General features: G+C 40.6%; 3 protein-coding genes, 1 long non-coding RNA gene and 1 pseudogene across 7 annotated transcripts in view; 2 read left to right on the top strand and 3 right to left on the bottom strand.

Moving 5' to 3' along the window:
• Positions 1–212: 212 nt before the first annotated feature.
• The window catches only part of LOC111329575 (xaa-Pro dipeptidase), a 21,606-nt gene continuing 2,615 nt past the window's right edge, over positions 213–19,203 (bottom strand). The window contains exons 3-16 of one of the 4 annotated variants that reach the window (XM_022934305.2): positions 19,111–19,203; positions 18,238–18,301; positions 17,918–17,965; positions 17,542–17,603; positions 17,138–17,182; positions 6,074–6,149; positions 5,751–5,797; positions 5,536–5,604; positions 5,043–5,114; positions 3,707–3,855; positions 3,277–3,461; positions 1,522–1,629; positions 528–611; positions 213–415 (exon numbers count right to left, since the gene is read on the bottom strand). The exon at positions 19,111–19,203 is cut by the window's right edge and continues 35 nt beyond it. In XM_022934305.2, coding sequence (XP_022790040.2) covers positions 308–415; positions 528–611; positions 1,522–1,629; positions 3,277–3,461; positions 3,707–3,855; positions 5,043–5,114; positions 5,536–5,604; positions 5,751–5,797; positions 6,074–6,149; positions 17,138–17,182; positions 17,542–17,603; positions 17,918–17,965; positions 18,238–18,301; positions 19,111–19,203 — 1,210 coding nt within the window. In that variant the 3' untranslated portion in view covers positions 213–307. The remainder of the gene's footprint in view (positions 416–527; positions 612–1,521; positions 1,630–3,276; positions 3,462–3,706; positions 3,856–5,042; positions 5,115–5,535; positions 5,605–5,750; positions 5,798–6,073; positions 6,150–17,137; positions 17,183–17,541; positions 17,604–17,917; positions 17,966–18,237; positions 18,302–19,110) is intronic. The other 3 variants (XM_088755698.1, XM_022934306.2, XM_022934307.2) reach the window with 3 other exon arrangements.
• Positions 2,093–18,841, top strand: LOC111329576 (uncharacterized). The gene is made up of 3 exons (XR_002694725.2): positions 2,093–2,357; positions 5,804–5,895; positions 17,505–18,841. It is a non-coding gene; the product is annotated as an uncharacterized LOC111329576 (long non-coding RNA).
• LOC148734007 (uncharacterized) lies at positions 6,169–7,927 on the bottom strand (annotated as a pseudogene).
• Positions 8,160–10,247, top strand: LOC148734006 (uncharacterized). The gene is made up of 2 exons (XM_088755700.1): positions 8,160–8,333; positions 8,471–10,247. Exons 1-2 carry the CDS (start codon positions 8,160–8,162, stop codon positions 9,503–9,505), a joined length of 1,209 nt encoding a protein of 402 aa, XP_088611826.1. The 3' UTR covers positions 9,506–10,247.
• LOC148734005 (uncharacterized) lies at positions 9,518–16,527 on the bottom strand. The gene is made up of 2 exons (XM_088755699.1): positions 16,362–16,527; positions 9,518–16,003 (listed from the first exon to the last, which is right to left on the bottom strand). The coding sequence occupies exons 1-2, from the start codon at positions 16,481–16,483 to the stop codon at positions 14,893–14,895; spliced, it is 1,233 nt and encodes a 410-aa protein (XP_088611825.1). The 5' UTR covers positions 16,484–16,527; the 3' UTR covers positions 9,518–14,892.

Genomic DNA, 19,203 nt, shown 5'->3' with positions numbered 1-19,203 from the left:
TTTTACTATGTTATTATCTTGCAAAAGATGCTGCTGTTCCTCGTAAGAGGTTGTGTGGGAGGGTCTAACAGTCCATCTGCACTCGTCATCTACTATAAGCGAAGAAAAGCCAAAGCCATTACTTAATCTCAGTAGGAAAATGGCCACCGTATTAAACGCATCGTGGTTTTCTCGTTTCGCATATTGCCGATATGTAAAACTGCCAGCACACCTTAAAAAAGAACACTTTTTAATTGAAAGAGCTACTCAAATTTAATATTTTTACAGTGCGTAATATATCATTTTGAGATCAAGATAATGCTGATTCTTAAGATTCCTGAGCCATCAGTGCCTCGATTTCATCTACTGTACGAGGCACATCTGTCAACAGTTCTACGCCGTCTGACGTCACCACTATATCGTCTTCGATATGAACCTGAAAACATGAACAACAGCATATTGGTTTTTAAAGCAGCTGAAGGTTCTGGCTTGACAATTAAGATATATACCGACATAAAATATGCGATAAAGTCTCAAGAATATCTCACCCCTCCTACGCGCCAAAATCGGTCTAAGACTTCTCGGTTGAAGAAACACGCCGTGTCAGAATTTTCTAACGCCTCCTCGACAAGCTAGAAAACATAAGCAGAGGAACTTACAGTCAGGAAATCTGCGGTGTACACCATCATACTCTTGATTCTTCCACAAGAGGGATACTTTATCTCTAATAAAATAGAGGTGGTAAAATTACTGAATGCTGATTGGTCATTGAAGAGGGTATCTTTTTCTTAATTTTTCAAGAGAAGAGGGCAAAATTACTAGCTCATGATTGGTACTCAGGTTGCCTAGCAACAGCTTATGCTATCGAAAAGTTGTTGCTGAAGATTTTCTGTAACAATGGTGTCTCGTTTCGAGATAGTTGACGAGAAATATATCGAAGAATTAAAAGACATGAGTGAAAACGAAAACACGAGGAAAAGCACGGAGTACTGGAAGAACGTTTTTAAAAAGTGGGCGAATGAAAAAAGCTTCCAAGCAAATTTAGAAGAGTACGAGAGCGATGTCCTCGACCGAACACTGGCGCAGTTTTATGCCGAGTTACGAAAAGAAAACGGGGATGAATATGAGCCCGACTGCCTGAAAGTAATGTAGGCATCACTGGAGAGATATCTAAAATCAAAAGCCTATCCATAGTCCTGGTATCTTTCTGCAAAAATAAAATTTCATTCAGCTCATTCGTGCGTTTGTGGCCATTGATTCTCTGTCAACTTTGGCTTCCTATGACTGATTACTGGCTTCCTGATTACTTCTCTGGCTTCCTATGACTGATTACTGAAGAGTGCATTCAGAAATTCAATAATTTTCCCCTCAATTTCATTAACAAGTAATCGCAATGGGTCCTCGTAAAATTAAGGATTAATATCACTTGTGCTTTCAGTCGCTTCGCGACTCGGGCAATTTCAGCAACTTCTGAAAACACAAGTGAAATTAATCCTTAATTTTACTGGCCCCATGCGATTACCTATACAAATTCTGACTTACTCCACGAATGAAATGAATTCCCGGTTCAATGGTGAGTACCATGCCTTCTTCTAGGACGCGGATAGTTCTAAGCGAGCGGAGGCCTGGTTCATTGATTCGCTCAGTTCCCTGTTAAGAGCAGTCCAAAACTTACTTTCAACCCAGCTTCTTCATAATAAGTGGTCCATCAATTTTGTGTTATCAAGACTATAATATTAATAAATCGTCGTTTTGGGCCGCTAGGTGGAACAGTTCTTTTTTTCGTTTGAAGAGTAGTCATGGATTTAGAAATGTTATCTTGAATGGGAAAGTAAATGGGAAGAAAAAAGTGAAAGGCCACAAAAGCAATAAAAAAGGAACACGCAATGATACTTCGGACAGTTTCACATGTCAACTAGTAGATTTACTGGGAAGATTCAAAGTTTCCGAAGCCAAGGGGGTTAAAGATGTAACAGTATAGATTGAATGGCTTTTTCTTTTTGCGCGCTAAAATCGAAAATAGAAAAATTTGTAAAAATGGTTTTCAAGGATAGTTATTGTGACAACAATTTGGCCTACACTTGACCGTTTAGTTTAATACTGATGTTGGTTGATACTTCTCAAAGAGAATTTTATTGTAATGCTGAACTAGCTATTTCACTGTGCACGCGCGCGCGCGCGCGGGCAAACCACAGTCATGACGTCAACCATTACGCGACAAACAACAAACAGCAAAACCGTGTTTGTAGTAACCGTAGATTTTCGTTATTCAGTTGCAGGACAGCTTCACTTAGTAACGGAGGAGGTTTACGCGATGTGTGCTGTTTTCAGGACTAAACGATGAAGAACGTCTTTGGGTTGAATTTCTTGGCGGTAAGGTGCGTATTGATGTGTTTACTTTTTATTGAATAATGGATAAGAAGATTATGTAACGGCAAAACAAAGCCAGGAGAGGGAAACTTAGACAGTTAGTTTCAGAAAAGGTAAGGATAAGGCGCCCAGCGTTATTTAGGCGGTGACACACTTGGCGATTTTCTTCGCCGATCGCGGTGTATTTGATTTCCAGGGAAATTCACCACCGGAATGCGGACACGCTTGGCTTCACCGATCACGGTAATGTGGCACCTTGCGCAAACCAATGTACACGAACAAAATGGCACCAGAAGCGAACACACTTGCTAGCTGCTGCCATAATTTTGCTCCTAAGACGCTCCAGAAAGCGCACTGCAAAGTGGGCTTTTCTGAACAATGAATTATCAGATTTGCTCTTTTTATTAGTCCAAAACCAAGTTTGGCTGCCTTGGACATTTTGAAAAGTCGCCCATTTTGATTGGTCGATTTCACCCAGTCTGGCGATTTGAAACGGTGAGAGAAGAATATCGCGGAGACGAATGACGGCGAAATTTAATCGCCGATATCTGTCATGCCAGATATCGGCGATTTTAAACCCCAATTGCCGCGATCGGCGTATGACTTCGCCCAGTGTTTTGCTTACTTTACTAGGTGAGCACGTATCAATTTGACAGACTTTATATTCTAGATAGCTTAAGCTGCCTCTCCATAGCTAAGGTGTAACAGTCTCATAACCGCCCGTAACCATTAAAATAAAGCGGAATAATTTAGTCCGTCATGTTCTCTGCTATCACTATTGATAGAAGCCTATCAAATGGCTGGCAAGTAATTGGTTCGAATACAATTCTGTAATGTATTCATCAAAAATGAAAGGGAACACGCTTATATACAAAAAAAATAAGGGAGCTTAACTAAGAATCGCTTCAACAATCTTCTTAGACATACTTTAGGATATCCTCCAACATCGTGCACATCAACGCCCATCAAATGTCCCAAACCATATGGCATAAAAACAGCACCCAGATGTAACTTCATCATCTCATTTACGTCTCCTTCTAAGAGCCCTATGTCTCTGAGGCCCTTCAGCTGAATACGGTCTGCTAAACGGTGCATATCGGCCCAACTCACACCTAAAAAAAAATTACAAATGTTTAGGCGACAGCTGGTTTTCCATACAACAACTGAAACAGTGATGGGAACATCGCGAGGGGAGCAAGTGCCACTAAACTGGGATTTGAATGACAAATACCTAACCTAGTATTTTCAGCAATGACCATTGATTTTGCGAAATGAAAAACAACGTTAAGTTACTTGTAGATCTACAAAGACACAGCACGCTGTAGCTCGCCATCTATGACAAACAAATGTTACTTACCGGGTTTTATTGCTGCCATAACTCCTCGATTTGCCCGGAGACAAATTTCATAAATTTTCCTCTGATCGTCTGTGAACTTGCCATTAGCTGGAAATGAACACGTGATGTCTGACGCATAGCAGTAATACTCACAACCCATGTCAAATAGACTACAGAAACAAAAGATTTAAAATATGAAATTTTGAATACTTCGAGCCTCAGGTGCGCTTAGACATCTCATAGGAATGGATGTAGAAACTGAGTGGGTCGATAAATCTTGTAACACATTGTCTTTGGCTTTTAACGCAAATTCTCCTGCCATTATTGTCTACTGGCCGGGGGAATTGCGTAAAAAGCTTAATGAATACAAGTCATGACAAGAGTTCCTCTCAGTAACATGCCTTCCTTCCCTATACATATTGTACGTCAAAATGTTTTGTACTTCTCACAGGCGGCCCAAGCGTACTTTGTGTGATTTTGGGGTCTAAAGTTCATTAACGGGAATAACTAACATATTAAGATCGAATTTTAGACGTAAGTGTTGGTTGTTCGAAAAGAAAAAATTATAAAATATCTAGCGTGTGAAGTCTCCCAACCGTTTTTCGGCCGTTGACGCGTTGTGGCTTAAATCGTTTTAGCGCTGTTTTGGCGACTTTCTTCGGAATGCGTGTGGTGCCACCAACTGTATTTAGAAAAACATATACAGTTACTGGTAGTACCCTTCGCGTTATCCTTCTTAAATCCTGATTATGTTGCTGCTCGCTCGCTACGCTCGCTGCGCAGCAATGATAATAATAATAATAATAGTAATAATAATGATAATAATGTATACAACTTGGCGCTTAACGAGCAACGAGCGCGCAGCGCGAGTTCGATTTGAAATTACAAGTATGATTTCAGACCAAAATTGCACGACACGAGGTTCAATTACCACTTTATCACATCCATTTTGAAATCGCCCAAATACAGGACTTGGTCAATTCAAATATTTTACTGATGCAGTACTGAGCCGGTTTTAAATAAAAAGTGGAACCGGAAACGCTTTTATATCTTATTTGACGTCCTGTGTGAAAAACTCAGTCAAGCGTAAAATGATGCGATTTAGAGCAAAAAATGGTGCGATTTGTGAATAAATCGCACCGATTAGAGCCAATCAGATTACAGGGATCACCAGTGATTTCAAAATGGATGTAATAAAGTAAGTTGACGTATTTAACACGAGTAAATTTCCGCCTCTCAGAAAGTCTGGAAAAATTGCGAAAATTGATTTCGTAAACATTTATGCAAACGGAAGTTGGTGATCATGGGCTTGGGTAAATTTTCTTGGAAATGAAGAAATTCAGATTGACTAACTTACCACATGTCTCCATCCTGTATAACTTTACTATCTACTTCAACTGTATGAGAAGGGCAAGCACAGTCTACACCACTAAAGTAAAGAACACAACAGTCTTTAGTTATTTCACTTAAGCTTTAAAAAAATCATATGAAACGCTGGTATGGCACAGAGTTCACTAATGGATGGAGTGTAACAGAAAACAACCTTCCAACTGCTGTGCAAGAACGGTCCAAACAACCACAAGCAGCCAGCTCTCAGACCGACTAGATAAGAAGGAAAATAGTCAACCGATTACTAAGCAATTACAGTAAAATACAAATGCTGTACCCCACCATAGTTAGTATGACCCAACCAACTCCTGCCACTGCATGCTGCAAGATGGGGTCTTATTGCAGACTGGATGTAATTTAATGTGTGTCTGGGAGAGTGGGAAGGGAGATTTCTTGTTTGGGATGATAGGGGAGAGGGGTGGGGCAGTGCTGTCACCTAAATTTGAATGATTGAGCTGTACCTTGCCATTAAGCAGTTATAAGCCAAGTGGCGACATCCTCCATGATAAAAACAATAGTGCTGGAACAGGCTGTGAAAAATTAATTTTTAGGACCAACATAAAATGTCATCAGAACAGTTCAATCATTTCATGTATACCATCTATTAACTGATTCTTTTTTACCCACCACAGAGTTTAGGATCTGTAAGGCTATAATAACATCTTTACACATATACCTTTCTCCTTGATATGTGGTCATCCCTGGTCTGACATGTTTCATTACCTATAGGTGAAAGTCAATTCAAGTGCCTGGTTGGTTAAAGCTTAGGATCAAGGGTTAGGATCAACAAGCTCTTCACTTAAACTGGATTAAACTAAAAGGTACAATCAAAATACACATCAAATGTAAATCTCGACATTTACATCTGATTCTGAGTATGAACATCAGTTACTGGGATTGTACAGAAGAAGTTCTGACCGAACTTGTAAAACACAGTGAGAGTAATTTTGGGTTTGTAAACATATTATCATTGTAATAACCCAGTAGTGATATACCTACCTCTTTGTGTGCCTTACTGCTTATTTTGTTAGCATAGCGTATTACATCCAGTTCCTGGGTTGTTTTGAAGACACGGCTAAGAAATTGCACAGATATATCACTAAGATCCTCACTGAGAGAGTGATAACATGTTTAACTGAGGGAATTCATCTCAGAACAATTTTTGTGAAAGTGTAGTGTGATCGTTGGGGTGAGTGTAGTCCTGAGAAGGACTGTTGTCGGTGGTAGTGACTGACGTTTCGACAACCTGTGCGGAAGTCATCATCAGAGTCAAGTGAATAGTTGTTGTCAGTAGAATGTTCTTATTTCAGTTCGTGTAAAATGATTGGTCAGTTTTGCCGTGATGTTATTGGCTGTAAGACTCAAGTGGCGTAGGTCAGTCGTGATTGGTCTGCTTCGATTCGTCGGTAAAGTTAGGTCGTTCTGTTCGTTTGTAATGTTTATGTCGTGAATGAGTCGTTTGTATGGAGCCGGTAGTAGTTGACCCCTGTTTAGGGGAGTCAGTTCTAAGTTAGTAAACCAGCTTTCCAGAGTCGGTCGTTGAAAGTAGTCATTGCTGTAGGTTAGGCATTGCGCAGAGTCCCAGTCAATATTGTGGTTCGTAAGTCGATGATGTTCAGCAATGTGATTGCTGACATCACTTTTCCTCGTCGCCCGTCTGTGTTCAGTCAGTCTTGTTGCGAGGTTTCAGCCAGTCTCTCCAATGTAGGAGGCTTGGCATTCGGAGCAATTGATCTTATAAATCGCTCCCTGTCTGTTCCTCGGTTCGTCCTTGTCTTTAACGTTGGTTAGTAACTGACATGGTGTGGTGATGGGTTCGTGGGCGACCCGGATATTGAAGGGTTGTAAGATGCGCGAGATGTTCTCAGACATGCTTTTATGTACGGTATGGTTGCTGTAGTCGTAGGAGTTGCGGTGTCGTTTGTTTCGGTACGTAGTAGCAGCGGGTCGGTGAGTTTTTCGTCGGATGAAGTCGTTGTTGTAGTTGTTCTTTGAAAAAACACGGTGAAGGTATTTGTTCTCGTCGGATAAGCTGTCTGTCGAATCGCATACTAGTTGTGCGCGTCATGTTAGAGTTCTGATAGTTGTGGCTTTGTGTGATGTAGGGTTGCAGGATGACTGATCTAATAATCTATCGCTGTGTGTCGGTTTCCTGTACACTGTCGTCCGTAGTGAGTTATCGTTACGGCTTGCCAGACAGGCTAGAAAAGGAAGTTTGCCATTTTCTTCGACTGCTCTGGTAAACTGTATGTCAGTGTTTTGTCCGTTAAGGTGGTGGTAGAATGCGTCAATTTCGTGGTGTCGTAGGGCGGTGAAGGTGTCGTCAACGTAACGTAACCAAAGCGGTATCGTTTGTCGGCAAGTCGAAAGGGCGCGCTCCTCGATGCTCTGCATCACAATTTCTGCTATAACAACAGAAACTGGAGACCCCATGGCTGTGCTGTGTAACTGTTTGTAGTGTTTACCGTCGTACTGAAAGTATGTAAACTTACTTTCGCGCATCTTACAACCCTTCAATATCCACGTCGCCAACAAACCCAGCACCACACTACGTCAGTTACTAACCAACGTTAAAGACAAGGACAGACCGAGGAACAGACATGGAGTGATTTATAAGATCAATTGTTCCGACTGCCCAAGCCTCCTACATCGGAGAGACTGGCAGAAACCTCGCGACAAGACTGACTGAACACAGACGGGCGACGAGGAAAGGTGATGTCAACAATCACATTGCTGAACATCATCGACTTACGAACCACAATATTGACTGAGACTCTGCGCAATGCCTTAAACCTACGGCACTGACTACTTTCAACGACTGACTCTGGAAAGCTAGTTTATTAACTTAGAACAGACTTCCCTAAACAGGTGTCAACTACTACGGGCTCCATACAAACGACTCATTCACGACATAAACATTACAAACGAACCAAAAAGAACGACTTTACCGAGGGATCGAAACAGACCAATCACGACCGTCTTACACCACTTGAGTCTTACAGCCAATAGAGTCCTAAAGTGTGACGTCACGTTGCCATGACAGCATTTTTTTCTGGTCTAAACAGTTTAAACTCATACTTCAAACATGGCGTCTTTATCGATATGCTCACTCGTTTCTTTCTTTTCTGGAGAGCGGAAATCGCTTGATCGCGGAGAAAACCACTTCAAATCCGACCATGTCCAAAGCTTTATTTATTCCAGGGGAGTCATCAAAGGTGAAGTCCAAGCAAGCATGAAAAATAAGGACTACAAAGTCACAGTAAGTTGCCAATTTGGGCACAACACGTATGTTCAATTCGAAGAACTCCCAACCCCGATTTCACCTCCAATTTAATGTTTATATTGCGGAATATATATTGCAACTTACGTGTCTGTTTCGAATTATCTTTTTATCAGATTTATCTCGATGAAAACCTTGAAATAAAAAACACAGAATGCGAGTGTCCTCGCGGCGAGTTCAAGTGCAGTCACGCGGCAGCCATATTTATTTATGGCATCCATAACCTTAGCAGGACGGACCTGGAATGCCAATGGAAACGAAAGCGAAAGGCAGAAAGCGTACAGTCTGCAAGCCAGATGTTTCCAGCGCCACCGAAGAAGAAGGATTACAGCCCTTTGGCGCGCGATCCTAGCCGAGAAGATCGGATGTGGCTGTACAGCGAACTAAAGCGCTATGGCAAATTTACAGGGACCTGCTGGATCTTGAGTCCCGAACCACAACCTGCTACCCCTCTCCCGATCAAGACGATTGAGGATATCATTTACTCAGAAGGTTTCCTTATGGCATCTACGAAGGAAAAACAATTAGAGTACTTGATTGAGAATGCCAAAGTAGAGGAGAGAACCATAAATGTTGTGAGCACCCTCACGGCTGGCCAGCGAAACAGCCCTGCATGGCACCAAGCTCGTAGAGGCCGCCTGACTGCCAGTAATTTTGGCTCCGTCCTCCAGGCAAAAAGAGTTACACCGTCTCTTATCAAGCGACTACTTGGGGAATACAACTTGAGTGGAGTTAAAGCAATTGCATGGGGACAGGACAATGAGACTGAGGCCCTGAAATCCTTCACCAACATCACAAACTTTACACCTGTACAGACCGGCCTTTGGCTACACGAGTCGGGAGTTCTGGGTGCTTCCCCTGATGGACTTGTGGGAGACGACTCGGTGATTGAGTGTAAGTGCCCCTACACACATCGAAATGCGACAATCAAGGAAGCTTGTGGGCACAAAGACTTTTACTTGGAGGAGAAGGAAGGGAATTATACGCTGTCTACCACACATGTTTACTGGCATCAGTGTCAAGGCCAGATGTTACTGACAAAGCGCAAATTCTGCTACTTTGTTGTATGGACCACAAAGGATAGTGTAGTTATCAAGATTGAACGAGATGAATCTTGGGAGCACAATATTACTATCTTGAGTGATTTTTAAATAGGCAGTAGCTAATGTTAAAAGGTATTTTTTTAAATTTCATACATTAATTTCTTAATATAACATTACATATTCTACACTCAGATAGAGACACAAGATAAAGAACCCACATTTTTCCATTTAGCATAGTAACTTAATAATAAATTACATTCTTCCTGAAAGCAAGCTTAAACAATTTTTTTTTTGCAACCAATGGCTACTGGTAGCTGGTAACACTTATCCTGGTTACTCAACAGGGCCCAGGTACATAAAACTTATGCCACACTTAAGTAGGCTTGCATAGCAATGCAAAGGGAAGGGGTGAGAGCCAAAACAAAATCCATGCAGCACAGGTTATTTTTTCTGACTACCTCTCACCATCCCTTAAGCTAATTGAAGTGTGGCTTTAGTTTTATACACCTGGACTCAGGCTCCCAGCTTCACAGACACAAAAGTAAAACCTTTAAGCCAGCACGACTTTCACACTTGGAACTACTGGACGAAAGAATTCCATACTGGTCACATGCCCCTGACCTGGATTTAGTTGAAATGACAATTTAAGAATGTCACTGGTTTTCATTATAATCTATTTTCACAGAACACATAGTAGTTTGTATTAATGAACATAAAGGAGATGAATATCAGAAAAATGTAAAACTGACCACATCATATTTTTGACCAAAGCTATGTCAATACCATTTGATCTGTTACAGTAGGGCTTCTAGTAATACAAAAATAATATTAAAAACTCATTGTACTATAATTTAGTTGAAAAAAAGTTCTATTCAGTCAAATTCAAAGTCTTCGCAGCCATCCTTGATCAATGGATACTGCAAATTAACAAGAGCTGAGCACAGTTGGCATAGCTTGTCAGCATGGCACCTCAAAAATGCTGGGATGAAGCCAAGGATGCGAAAACTCTTAAGTCTTGCATTTGCACGCTCTACGTGGATGCGACATCGAGCTATTTGTAATATATTAAGTACCCTCTAGGGTTACTGTGTATGTACCCAGAATACATTGCTGGAATAAAGTTGTGTTGAAGCGGCCATGTTGTTTGACCTCGTGGGTTTATATCACTAGCAATATATTACATTTTGGCGACGAGGATCGGTCGTTTTTCCACGTCATTCAAAAGTGCAAGGTCTTTGGACAACGCTGTGTGTGTTGTGGCATAGAAGATGGCCAGCACTAGTGCGAGTGGATTATTTGGACGTGTTGGCGAGTTCAACGTCGCACGTGAAACGTTTAGTGCCTACGTTGAGAGGATGGAAATGTTCTTTACAGCCAACAACATTGTAACGACAACAGGAGAGGGAAGCGCTGCCACCAACCTTGTGGTAGCGAACAGGAAACGTGCCATTTTCCTGACAGAAGTGGGGCCAGAGGTATACACAACCCTCAGCAACTTATTGGCGCCCACTAAACCGAAGGATGTGTCATTCACTAACATTGTGGAAGTCTTGGAGAAACACTACAACCCGAAGCCCCTGGAAATCGCACAAAGTTTTCACTTTGGCACGCGAAATCAAAAATCCGAAGAATCAGTTAGCGATTATGTGCTGGCTTTGAAGAGATTGGCGGTCCACTGTAATTATGGTGAATTCCTCAATCGGGCGTTACGTGACCGATTCGTATGCGGACTGAACAATCCGAAGATACAAAACAAACTACTGAACACAGATGACCTCACATTCGAAAAGGCTTGCAGTATTGCCAAGACCATGGAGATGGCAGACAGGAACACCCAAGAATTTCACCCTTCACGCAGTGAAACTGTTCAAGTCAACAAGTTGACAGAACAAGGAAGTAAAAACACTGAAAAGAAGAACACTGAACAATTGTCATGTCCTAGGTGTGGGGGTAATCATTCAGGTCAGTCTTGTAAATTTAAGTCAGCAAAATGCTACAAGTGCTCCAAGATTGGGCATTTAGCTTCTGTTTGTCGCAGTAAGGATGAAAAGAAAAAGGGTAAAATTCATAGTGTACAGGCTTCAGAATCAGGCAATGATGAGTGTGAGGATGAGGAATTAGGAATTTATTCTCTGAATTCGCTTGACCAAAACAAGCCTAATTGCAATAGGTACACTGTAGAAATGGAAATCAATGGTAAACTGTGTATGATGGAGTTAGACACAGCTGCAGATTTCTCAATAATGAGTAGAAGTGAATATCTAGAGAGGTTTGCAGACAAGCCTCTGTCTCCTTCTAAAGTAACACTTAAGACATACACGGGTGAATTACTTGATGTGTCAGGGGAAATGCAGTGTGACATAGTGTATAAGGGTAAACAATACTCTCTACCCATTCTTGTAGCCAATTATGATGCAAAACCTACTTTACTTGGTAAAAACTGGCTGCGGCACATTAAGTTTGAGTGGGGTGAGATATTTTGTATTCCCAAGGGAGACCCTAGGAGTGCTGATAGTCAACTGAATGAGTTGCTATCTAAACATAGCGAATTGTTTACTGAGAGTTACAAAGGTATGACGGGCCTTGAGGCCCATATTACTATGAGAGGCGATGCAAAACCTGTATTCGTGAAAGCGCGTAGGGTTCCATACGCTTTAAAAGAGCAAGTCGAAAAAGAGTTAGACAAACTAGAAAAGCATGGTGTTATTAAGAAAGTTGACAGGTCACTTTGGGCTAGCCCAATTGTGGTAGTGCCAAAGGCTGATAACACTGTCAGAATATGTGGAGACTACAAATCCACTATCAATCAGTCAGTTGAAGATGAGCAATATGTTTTACCTACTACTCAGGATTTGTATGCTGCTCTGGTTGGCTCTAAGGTATTTAGTAAGCTTGATCTATCACATGCCTATGCCCAGCTGAATGTTGACAAAGAAAGTCAAGAGTACTTGACAATTACCACTCATAAAGGCCTTTATTCCTACCAGAAATTGCCCTATGGGGTCAAGTCATCCCCAAAAATCTTTCAAGCAAAAATGGATCAAATTCTTCAGGGAATTGAAAAATGTGTTTGTAAACAAGATGACATCTTGATAGGGGGCAATGACTGGCAAGAGAATCTCAAGATACTTGCTGATGTGTTGGACAGGCTACACCAATACAATTTGCATTTAAAACTGGCAAAATGCGAGTTTTTGAAACCTGAAGTGGTTTATCTAGGTCTGAGAATAAGTGCCGAAGGCCTGCAACCGGTGGAGGAGAAGATCAGTGCAGTGAAAAGAGCCCCAGCCCCAAAGAATGTGAGTGAATTAAGGTCCTTCCTGGGCATGGTTCAGTATTATCATTCCTTTTTGCCAGGGCTGGCTACAACCTTAGCACCTCTGCATAGGCTTTTGCAGAAAACTATTCAATGGGAATGGACAGATGACTGCCAGAAAGCTTTCGAGGCATGCAAGGAGGGCCTCACCAGTGAGTCGCTGTTGGTCCACTATGATCTAAATCGTGAGCTTAAGTTAGCTTGTGACGCATCGAGTTATGGTTTGGGGGCAGTGCTTAGTCATGTAATGGAGGATGGTCAAGAAAGGCCAATAGCATATGCATCACGTACCCTCAGCTCAAGTGAGAAAAATTATGCTCAAATTGAACGGGAGGCCTTGTCTATTATTTTCGGGGTAAAAAAATTTAATCAGTTTCTATATGGACGAAAGTTCACTTTAGTAACTGACCATCAGCCATTGTTGGCTATTTTGGGCCCAAAAGCTGCTATACCCACACTTGCAGCTGCCCGTATGCAGCGCTGGGCACTTGTCCTTTCAGCATATGACTATAACATTGAGTACAGGAGCTCCGAGAAGCACAGCAACTGTGATGCCCTTTCTAGATTACCCCATGAAGAGTCTAAGATTGGCAGTGAGAGTGAGATTTACAATGTAAGTGCCATTGACAAAGATTTCCCCATAACTGCAAAAGAGATTGGGAAAGCTACATTGATGGATCCAGGGTTAAGCAAGGTACTTGATTGGGTCATGGTGGGGTGGCCAGAGGTTTGTGATGAAGATTTAAAACCCTATTACACCCGTCGACATGAACTTTCTTGCGAACAAAATTGCATTCTCTGGGGTTCCAGGGTGATCATTCCCCCAGTATTTAGGGAAAAGATGTTGGAGGAGTTGCATTGGGAGCACCCAGGCATTTGTGCAATGAAAGCAATAGCACGCACCTGTGTTTGGTGGCCCAAGATGGATGAGGAAATTGAACAAAAGATTAAACTATGCTCAGTGTGTCAGGATGTGCGGACCTCTCCACCTTGTGCCCCATTGATACCCTGGAAATGGGCCACGCGACCCTTTCAGCGTATTCATGTTGATTTTTGTCAGAAAGGGAGTGATTTTTTTTATTGTGGTGGTTGATAGTTTTTCAAAATGGATAGAGGTTAAGCACATGACCTCAATCACCACAGAGAAAACCATAAATGAGTTGCGTCTTATATTTGCCCAACATGGTTTGCCCGAGGAGTTGGTATCAGATAATGGGCCACAATTTGTTTCAAGTAAGTTTGCTGAGTTTATGTATAAAAATGGCATTAAACATACCCTAACTCCTCCTTATCACCCACAATCAAATGGTGCTGCTGAGAGATCAGTCAGGGTGGTAAAGGAGGCGCTTGTCAAACAAGTTCTAGAGGGAAACAAGGGAAGGTCTATCAAACATAGACTAGCAGACTTCCTCTTGAGATACCGTACCACCCCACACAGCACCACAGGTGCTACGCCAGCAGAACTGCTGATGAGACGTAGACTGCGTACTCGTTTAACTCTAGTGAAACCTGATCTAGCCAAAACCGTAGAGAGTAAACAAAATAAGCAGAAGGAATATAAGGATTTAAAGGGTCATCAAGATAGGCTGTTTGCAGAGAATGACATAGTTCGAGTGAGAAATACTCAAGCCCGTAGCAATACTGAGAGGTGGATTCTGGGAAGGGTAGTTAAGGTCTGTGGACCCAGAACATATTTAGTTAAGACTGGCTATAAGACCAGATATGTTCATGTTGATCATTTAATTAAAGCATATGATCAGGTGCCATATGAAACTAGAGAGTTGGACATACCTGTCCCAGAACTGTGTGAGCAACCCACTCTAAGTGTAGATAATAGCCAAGTTTCATCCGGGGTGCCGCAGCCACCAGTCAACTTTTCAGATAAAGATGATGACCCTAATTCTGGTATTAGTGAAGAGAATTTAAACACACCATCGCCGGTTGTTCTGAGGCGATCAGAGAGAATTAGGAAACCTGTTGACCGACTGAACCTGTAGTGAATGTTATGGCTACTATTGTGTTACTGGTAAGGATATCTTATTTGTAAGGGGAAAGCAGTGTAATATATTAAGTACCCTCTAGGGTTACTGTGTATGTACCCAGAATACATTGCTGGAATAAAGTTGTGTTGAAGCGGCCATGTTGTTTGACCTCGTGGGTTTATATCACTAGCAATATATTACACTATTGATTTTGTCGCCCTTGCCTCACTCTCTGTAAACTTTCCATTGTTGAGAAATGGTGGTATGTTCACTGAAACACCTCTTGGAACTACATCGCTGATGAGAAAACCTTTGTCTGCCAGAACAAGATCACCAGCACTCAAATGTTTACAAAACCCAGACTCTTTAACCATGACCTTGTCACTGACTGAGCCAGGAAAAAGATCACTAACATAGGTTATAACTCCATTTGGGGCAACCCCTATAATGACTTTGAAAGAGTTCATTCCCCTGTAGCTGGAATATGTAGCATTCTGCTGGGACATGAGCTTAGGTGCAGCAATTTCAATGTCTGTACAATCAATCACAATGCGGCAACTGCTGTACTCAGTGAAAGAAGATGGCAAACACATCTTGTTCTTTTCTCTAGATGGCACAGTTGTCATGATGTCTTTGAACAGGAGAGAATGCAGAACATGGACAAAAGTTAGTACTATGTTAGCAACAGTTGCAACACTGCATGAAAACAACTGGGCTAAATGTAGATTGGTATAATTTTGTTTCAGTTTCATCAGAGTGATAAATATCTGGTCCTCAAGTGTGATCGCCTCAACCTTCCATCCAGCATAATAGTTTATTTCACCCTTGAATCTTGAAACATATCCCACAACAATATCAAAAACATCCTTAGTGGGTAGACCTGTCTCCATCCGTATCACCTCAGGGCTCAAGCTCTTAGCAGAGTAGTGTGCACTATAGTAACTTGACACTTCCTTGTGTTTAGCAAGTTCTGTTGAAGTCATATCAAGCTCTATTGACAGCAGAGCTTCTTTGGAACTTGTCTTTTCCTCTTGTGAGCATTCAGTGGAACATGGTTCAGAGTTCTCTTTAATCTCTTCAAGCACAGATGCTACAGTTGGTAATTTCGTGGGCTCGGCAGACACTTTCCGTTTTTTCTTGGGGGTAGGTGTACTGGGAGGTGTTGGTCCTGTACCTGGCAGCAAGTCCAAACTATCAAACAGCTTGTGCCTGTTTCTGTCACTGATGGTTGGCATATTTTCTTTTCGCCCATCTTTAAAGTGACAACTGCAAAGTCGCGAATGTTTGCTGGGCTTTCTATCTCCTCTCCTATAACAGAAAAAGACAGAAGCAGTTACTATACTTGCGCTTAAAAAACCCAAAGTTTAGTTGGTCACATGCTTAACCTTGTAGTCTAAGACGTGAATGCGAAGCGAGTATTTCTCTGAGCTTGTTACTTAATACTAGTTAGTGTAAAAGCTTTGATACTCACAACTATCATATAGTTTTTTAGTAACTAAATAATCTTAGATCAAGACTGAAGACAAGGAAAGGCAAAGCCGCGAGAAAAGAAATAAGACAAGAAAGAGAAACAGCTAATCGTGAATCAGTTTGAGATAAAAAAAAAAACAGCTATTTCTAATCGATGGTACAGCATCGAAATATATATTTTTCGAAAAATACTCACCTTACAAATGATATCCACTTATCATAGAGTGTTTTATGTTTTTTCTGGTCTGGAAACGAAAAGAATCGGCAGCAGTGGCTTTCAGATGTGTGATTGCAATCTGGATGAAAACACTGGCCCATCGCAAACTTCGTCCCCGTGGCGTTTTGACTCGAATTATTGCTCACCAGGTGCTTTTGTCCGCTTATGATACTCTTCAATAGTAAGGCCAAAGGTTATCTTGATTCTCTTTATCTTATTTCTATTATTGGAGGATAAAATGCGCTATTATAGCTCTTGAAGTGTTCGAGGTCAACGACAATGTGTCACGCTAGGGACGCCATATTGGTTTGTTTAGACCACAGAATTCCGGTGCTATGGAAACGTGACGTAAGCACTTTAGGACTCTATAAATAACATCACTGCAAAACTGACCAATCATTTTACACGAACTGAAATAAGAACATTCTACTGACAACAACTATTCACTTGACTCTGATGATGACTTCCGCACAGTTTGTCGAAATGTCAGTCACTACCACCGACAACAGTCCTTCTCAGGACTACACGATCACACTACACTTTCACATGTTACCCCCGGGTTCAAGCCATTAACTGCAGAACAATTTTTCTTATAAAAACAGCCACACTAATTCAAGTTACAACATCTTTGGACATATCCATAAAAATATCCTTGATCTGCCCACATCAGGTGCTGTTCCATTTCTCCCCCTCTCAGTAATTATCCAGTGGTATCAAAAATAGACAATCAACAAAACAAAGGAACAGCACCTTACCATTCAGACATCTCTGGATGTAAAATAGTGTTGTCCACGTGGAACCTAGCAGGAAAAACCGTTATGTTGTGCAATTAAGTTCATTTATAGCTTATGTCGTTAATGTGAACAGGAGATAAGAGTGGAAAGTGATTAATTTAATGTTTAAATGCCCTTCTATCAGGTGTTTCAGGCTTGATGACAATTCTCTCTTAAATCTGTTATCATTACTTTAACTTGGAGGAATTTGGTATTGGGAGTAAAATGTGAAACTTACAAAATCTCCAAAAACTTACCGCTGATTATAAAGCAAACTTTTGAGAGGCAAATTATGAAATTTTGAATTCCTACATTGATAGCAATACATTTTTGTTTTAAATCCCAATAGAGTCTCCAACACCTGATTGGATCCCAAAACTACTTACTTGTTCATGTTTTCAAATATAGCTTCTTTACAAATGTGCCTTGAATCTGTGTTTATACCTTTCTAAAAAACAAAGATAGAAATGATTTATTTATTGTAGGTGCTCAAAGACATCATCAAATAAAAGTTATAGGTCGGAGTACTCCTTTATGTGACAACCTAGTAAACATAGTAAGCGTACCCAGTGTACCCTAAATGCAAATGATAATTACATCAGCATTTGTGATGTTAAGATGTAACCTCACATGGGCAACTTACACTAAAATTTGATTCAATCTGATCCTAACATGGCTCTTAAGTTCAGTTCTGTTGTACCATTAATAAAATCAAAAAAGTTATGATTCATGTGCCTTCCACCCTGCTCTGATGCTACTTACCAATGTAAGAAGAACTGAGGGATTCTTCTTATCCAACACATCAACAATCTGAGTGATAAAGAAAAATTGAGGACATATTTCATTGGTAAATTCTGAGGTAAAGTAGGCTCTCAGAAGAATTTTACTGTAGTCAGTGGTGATCCAAATAAATTTTTAGCAATGTTACTCCACTACAAGGTAATCAGAATAAGTCCAAGTTGATTCAACCCGGACTAGCAATCCAAGTTGACTTGGTCCAACTCTTGTATCTGCCTAGCAAATGAAAATGTATGACTTGTGTTCAGAGTATTGTGATTAATTACATTCAGCTATTTACCAACCTGGTTATTGTAGTAGACTTCCTCTACTTCATAACGTTTTCTTAGGTGCTCTAAACCATTCTTCCTACCAAACAAATTTTTGAAAAATATTGTCAGTGACATGTGTTACAAATGCAGAGCACAAGTTTGACAGGAACATTCCTCTGCATAATTATTGCATAAATAGTGATGTATTTTTATGTGGGATTGGTTAACCAAATCAGGTGTCCTGGAGTTACCCCCTTGTTTCAATAAATATTTAAAATTTACATATTCTGTTCATTCCTACTCAACAAGGCAATCATGTAACAGAAATCTTTATGTAGCCTCAGTTAATACTACTCAATATGGCCTACAGTCCCTAAAATTCACTGGCCCTCGCCTTTGGAATTCCTTACCTAAAAGCATAACTAATTCAAATTCTCTTAGAATATTTCGCAAATCCTGAAGAGCTCTATACTTGATTGTAACTCTTTTTAATTATCGACTTTACTGCATGAAGTAATACTTTTTATTAAAAAAAAAAAAAAATTATTCTTAATTTTGTCTTTAGTAATTAATTAACTATATCTTATAATTAGGGGTCATCCACTAGATTAGCCTTTGCTATTTGGATGATCCTAACTAGCTACCTACTCTAATATTGCTAAATTATTTCTCCTTATTCCTTTGCTGTACTGTGTTCAGTTGCTATATAACCAATATATATCTTGTAAAACCGAGCTGAGTTAAAAAATAAATCATCATCATCATCTTTGCAAGTCATCCCAGATAATTGTGGCTTTGATTATTTATTACAATTTGCTGCACAGTATTACAAATATATAAATAAATAAATAAATAAATAATTTAGATAAAAAAATTTCACTGATAAATAAGCAAATCTTGACTTACATGCCCACCCATTTAGGATAACCAGGTGGAGGTTTGGGAAAAAACAAAATGGCACAGGTGCTATCAACTTCAACAGCACCAAAGCAACCTGTT

This window comes from Stylophora pistillata, chromosome 3 (assembly GCF_964205215.1).
Source record: "Stylophora pistillata chromosome 3, jaStyPist1.2, whole genome shotgun sequence".
In the NCBI taxonomy this organism is placed as follows: domain Eukaryota; kingdom Metazoa; phylum Cnidaria; class Anthozoa; order Scleractinia; family Pocilloporidae; genus Stylophora; species Stylophora pistillata.
Note: the sequence above shows the minus strand (reverse complement) of the source record. Positions and strands in the feature narration are given on the sequence as shown.

Excerpts from the sequence above, each read along its gene's own strand:
- LOC148734006 (XM_088755700.1), top strand. The coding sequence starts at position 8,160 with ATGGCGTCTTTATCGATATGCTCACTCGTTTCTTTCTTTTCTGGAGAG. Across the intron at positions 8,334-8,470 it reads ATAAGGACTACAAAGTCACA|ATTTATCTCGATGAAAACCT; the intron begins GTAAGTTGCCAA and ends TCTTTTTATCAG.
- LOC148734005 (XM_088755699.1), bottom strand. The coding sequence starts at position 16,483 with ATGGGCCAGTGTTTTCATCCAGATTGCAATCACACATCTGAAAGCCAC. Across the intron at positions 16,004-16,361 it reads AAGTGGATATCATTTGTAAG|GAGAGGAGATAGAAAGCCCA; the intron begins GTGAGTATTTTT and ends TTTCTGTTATAG.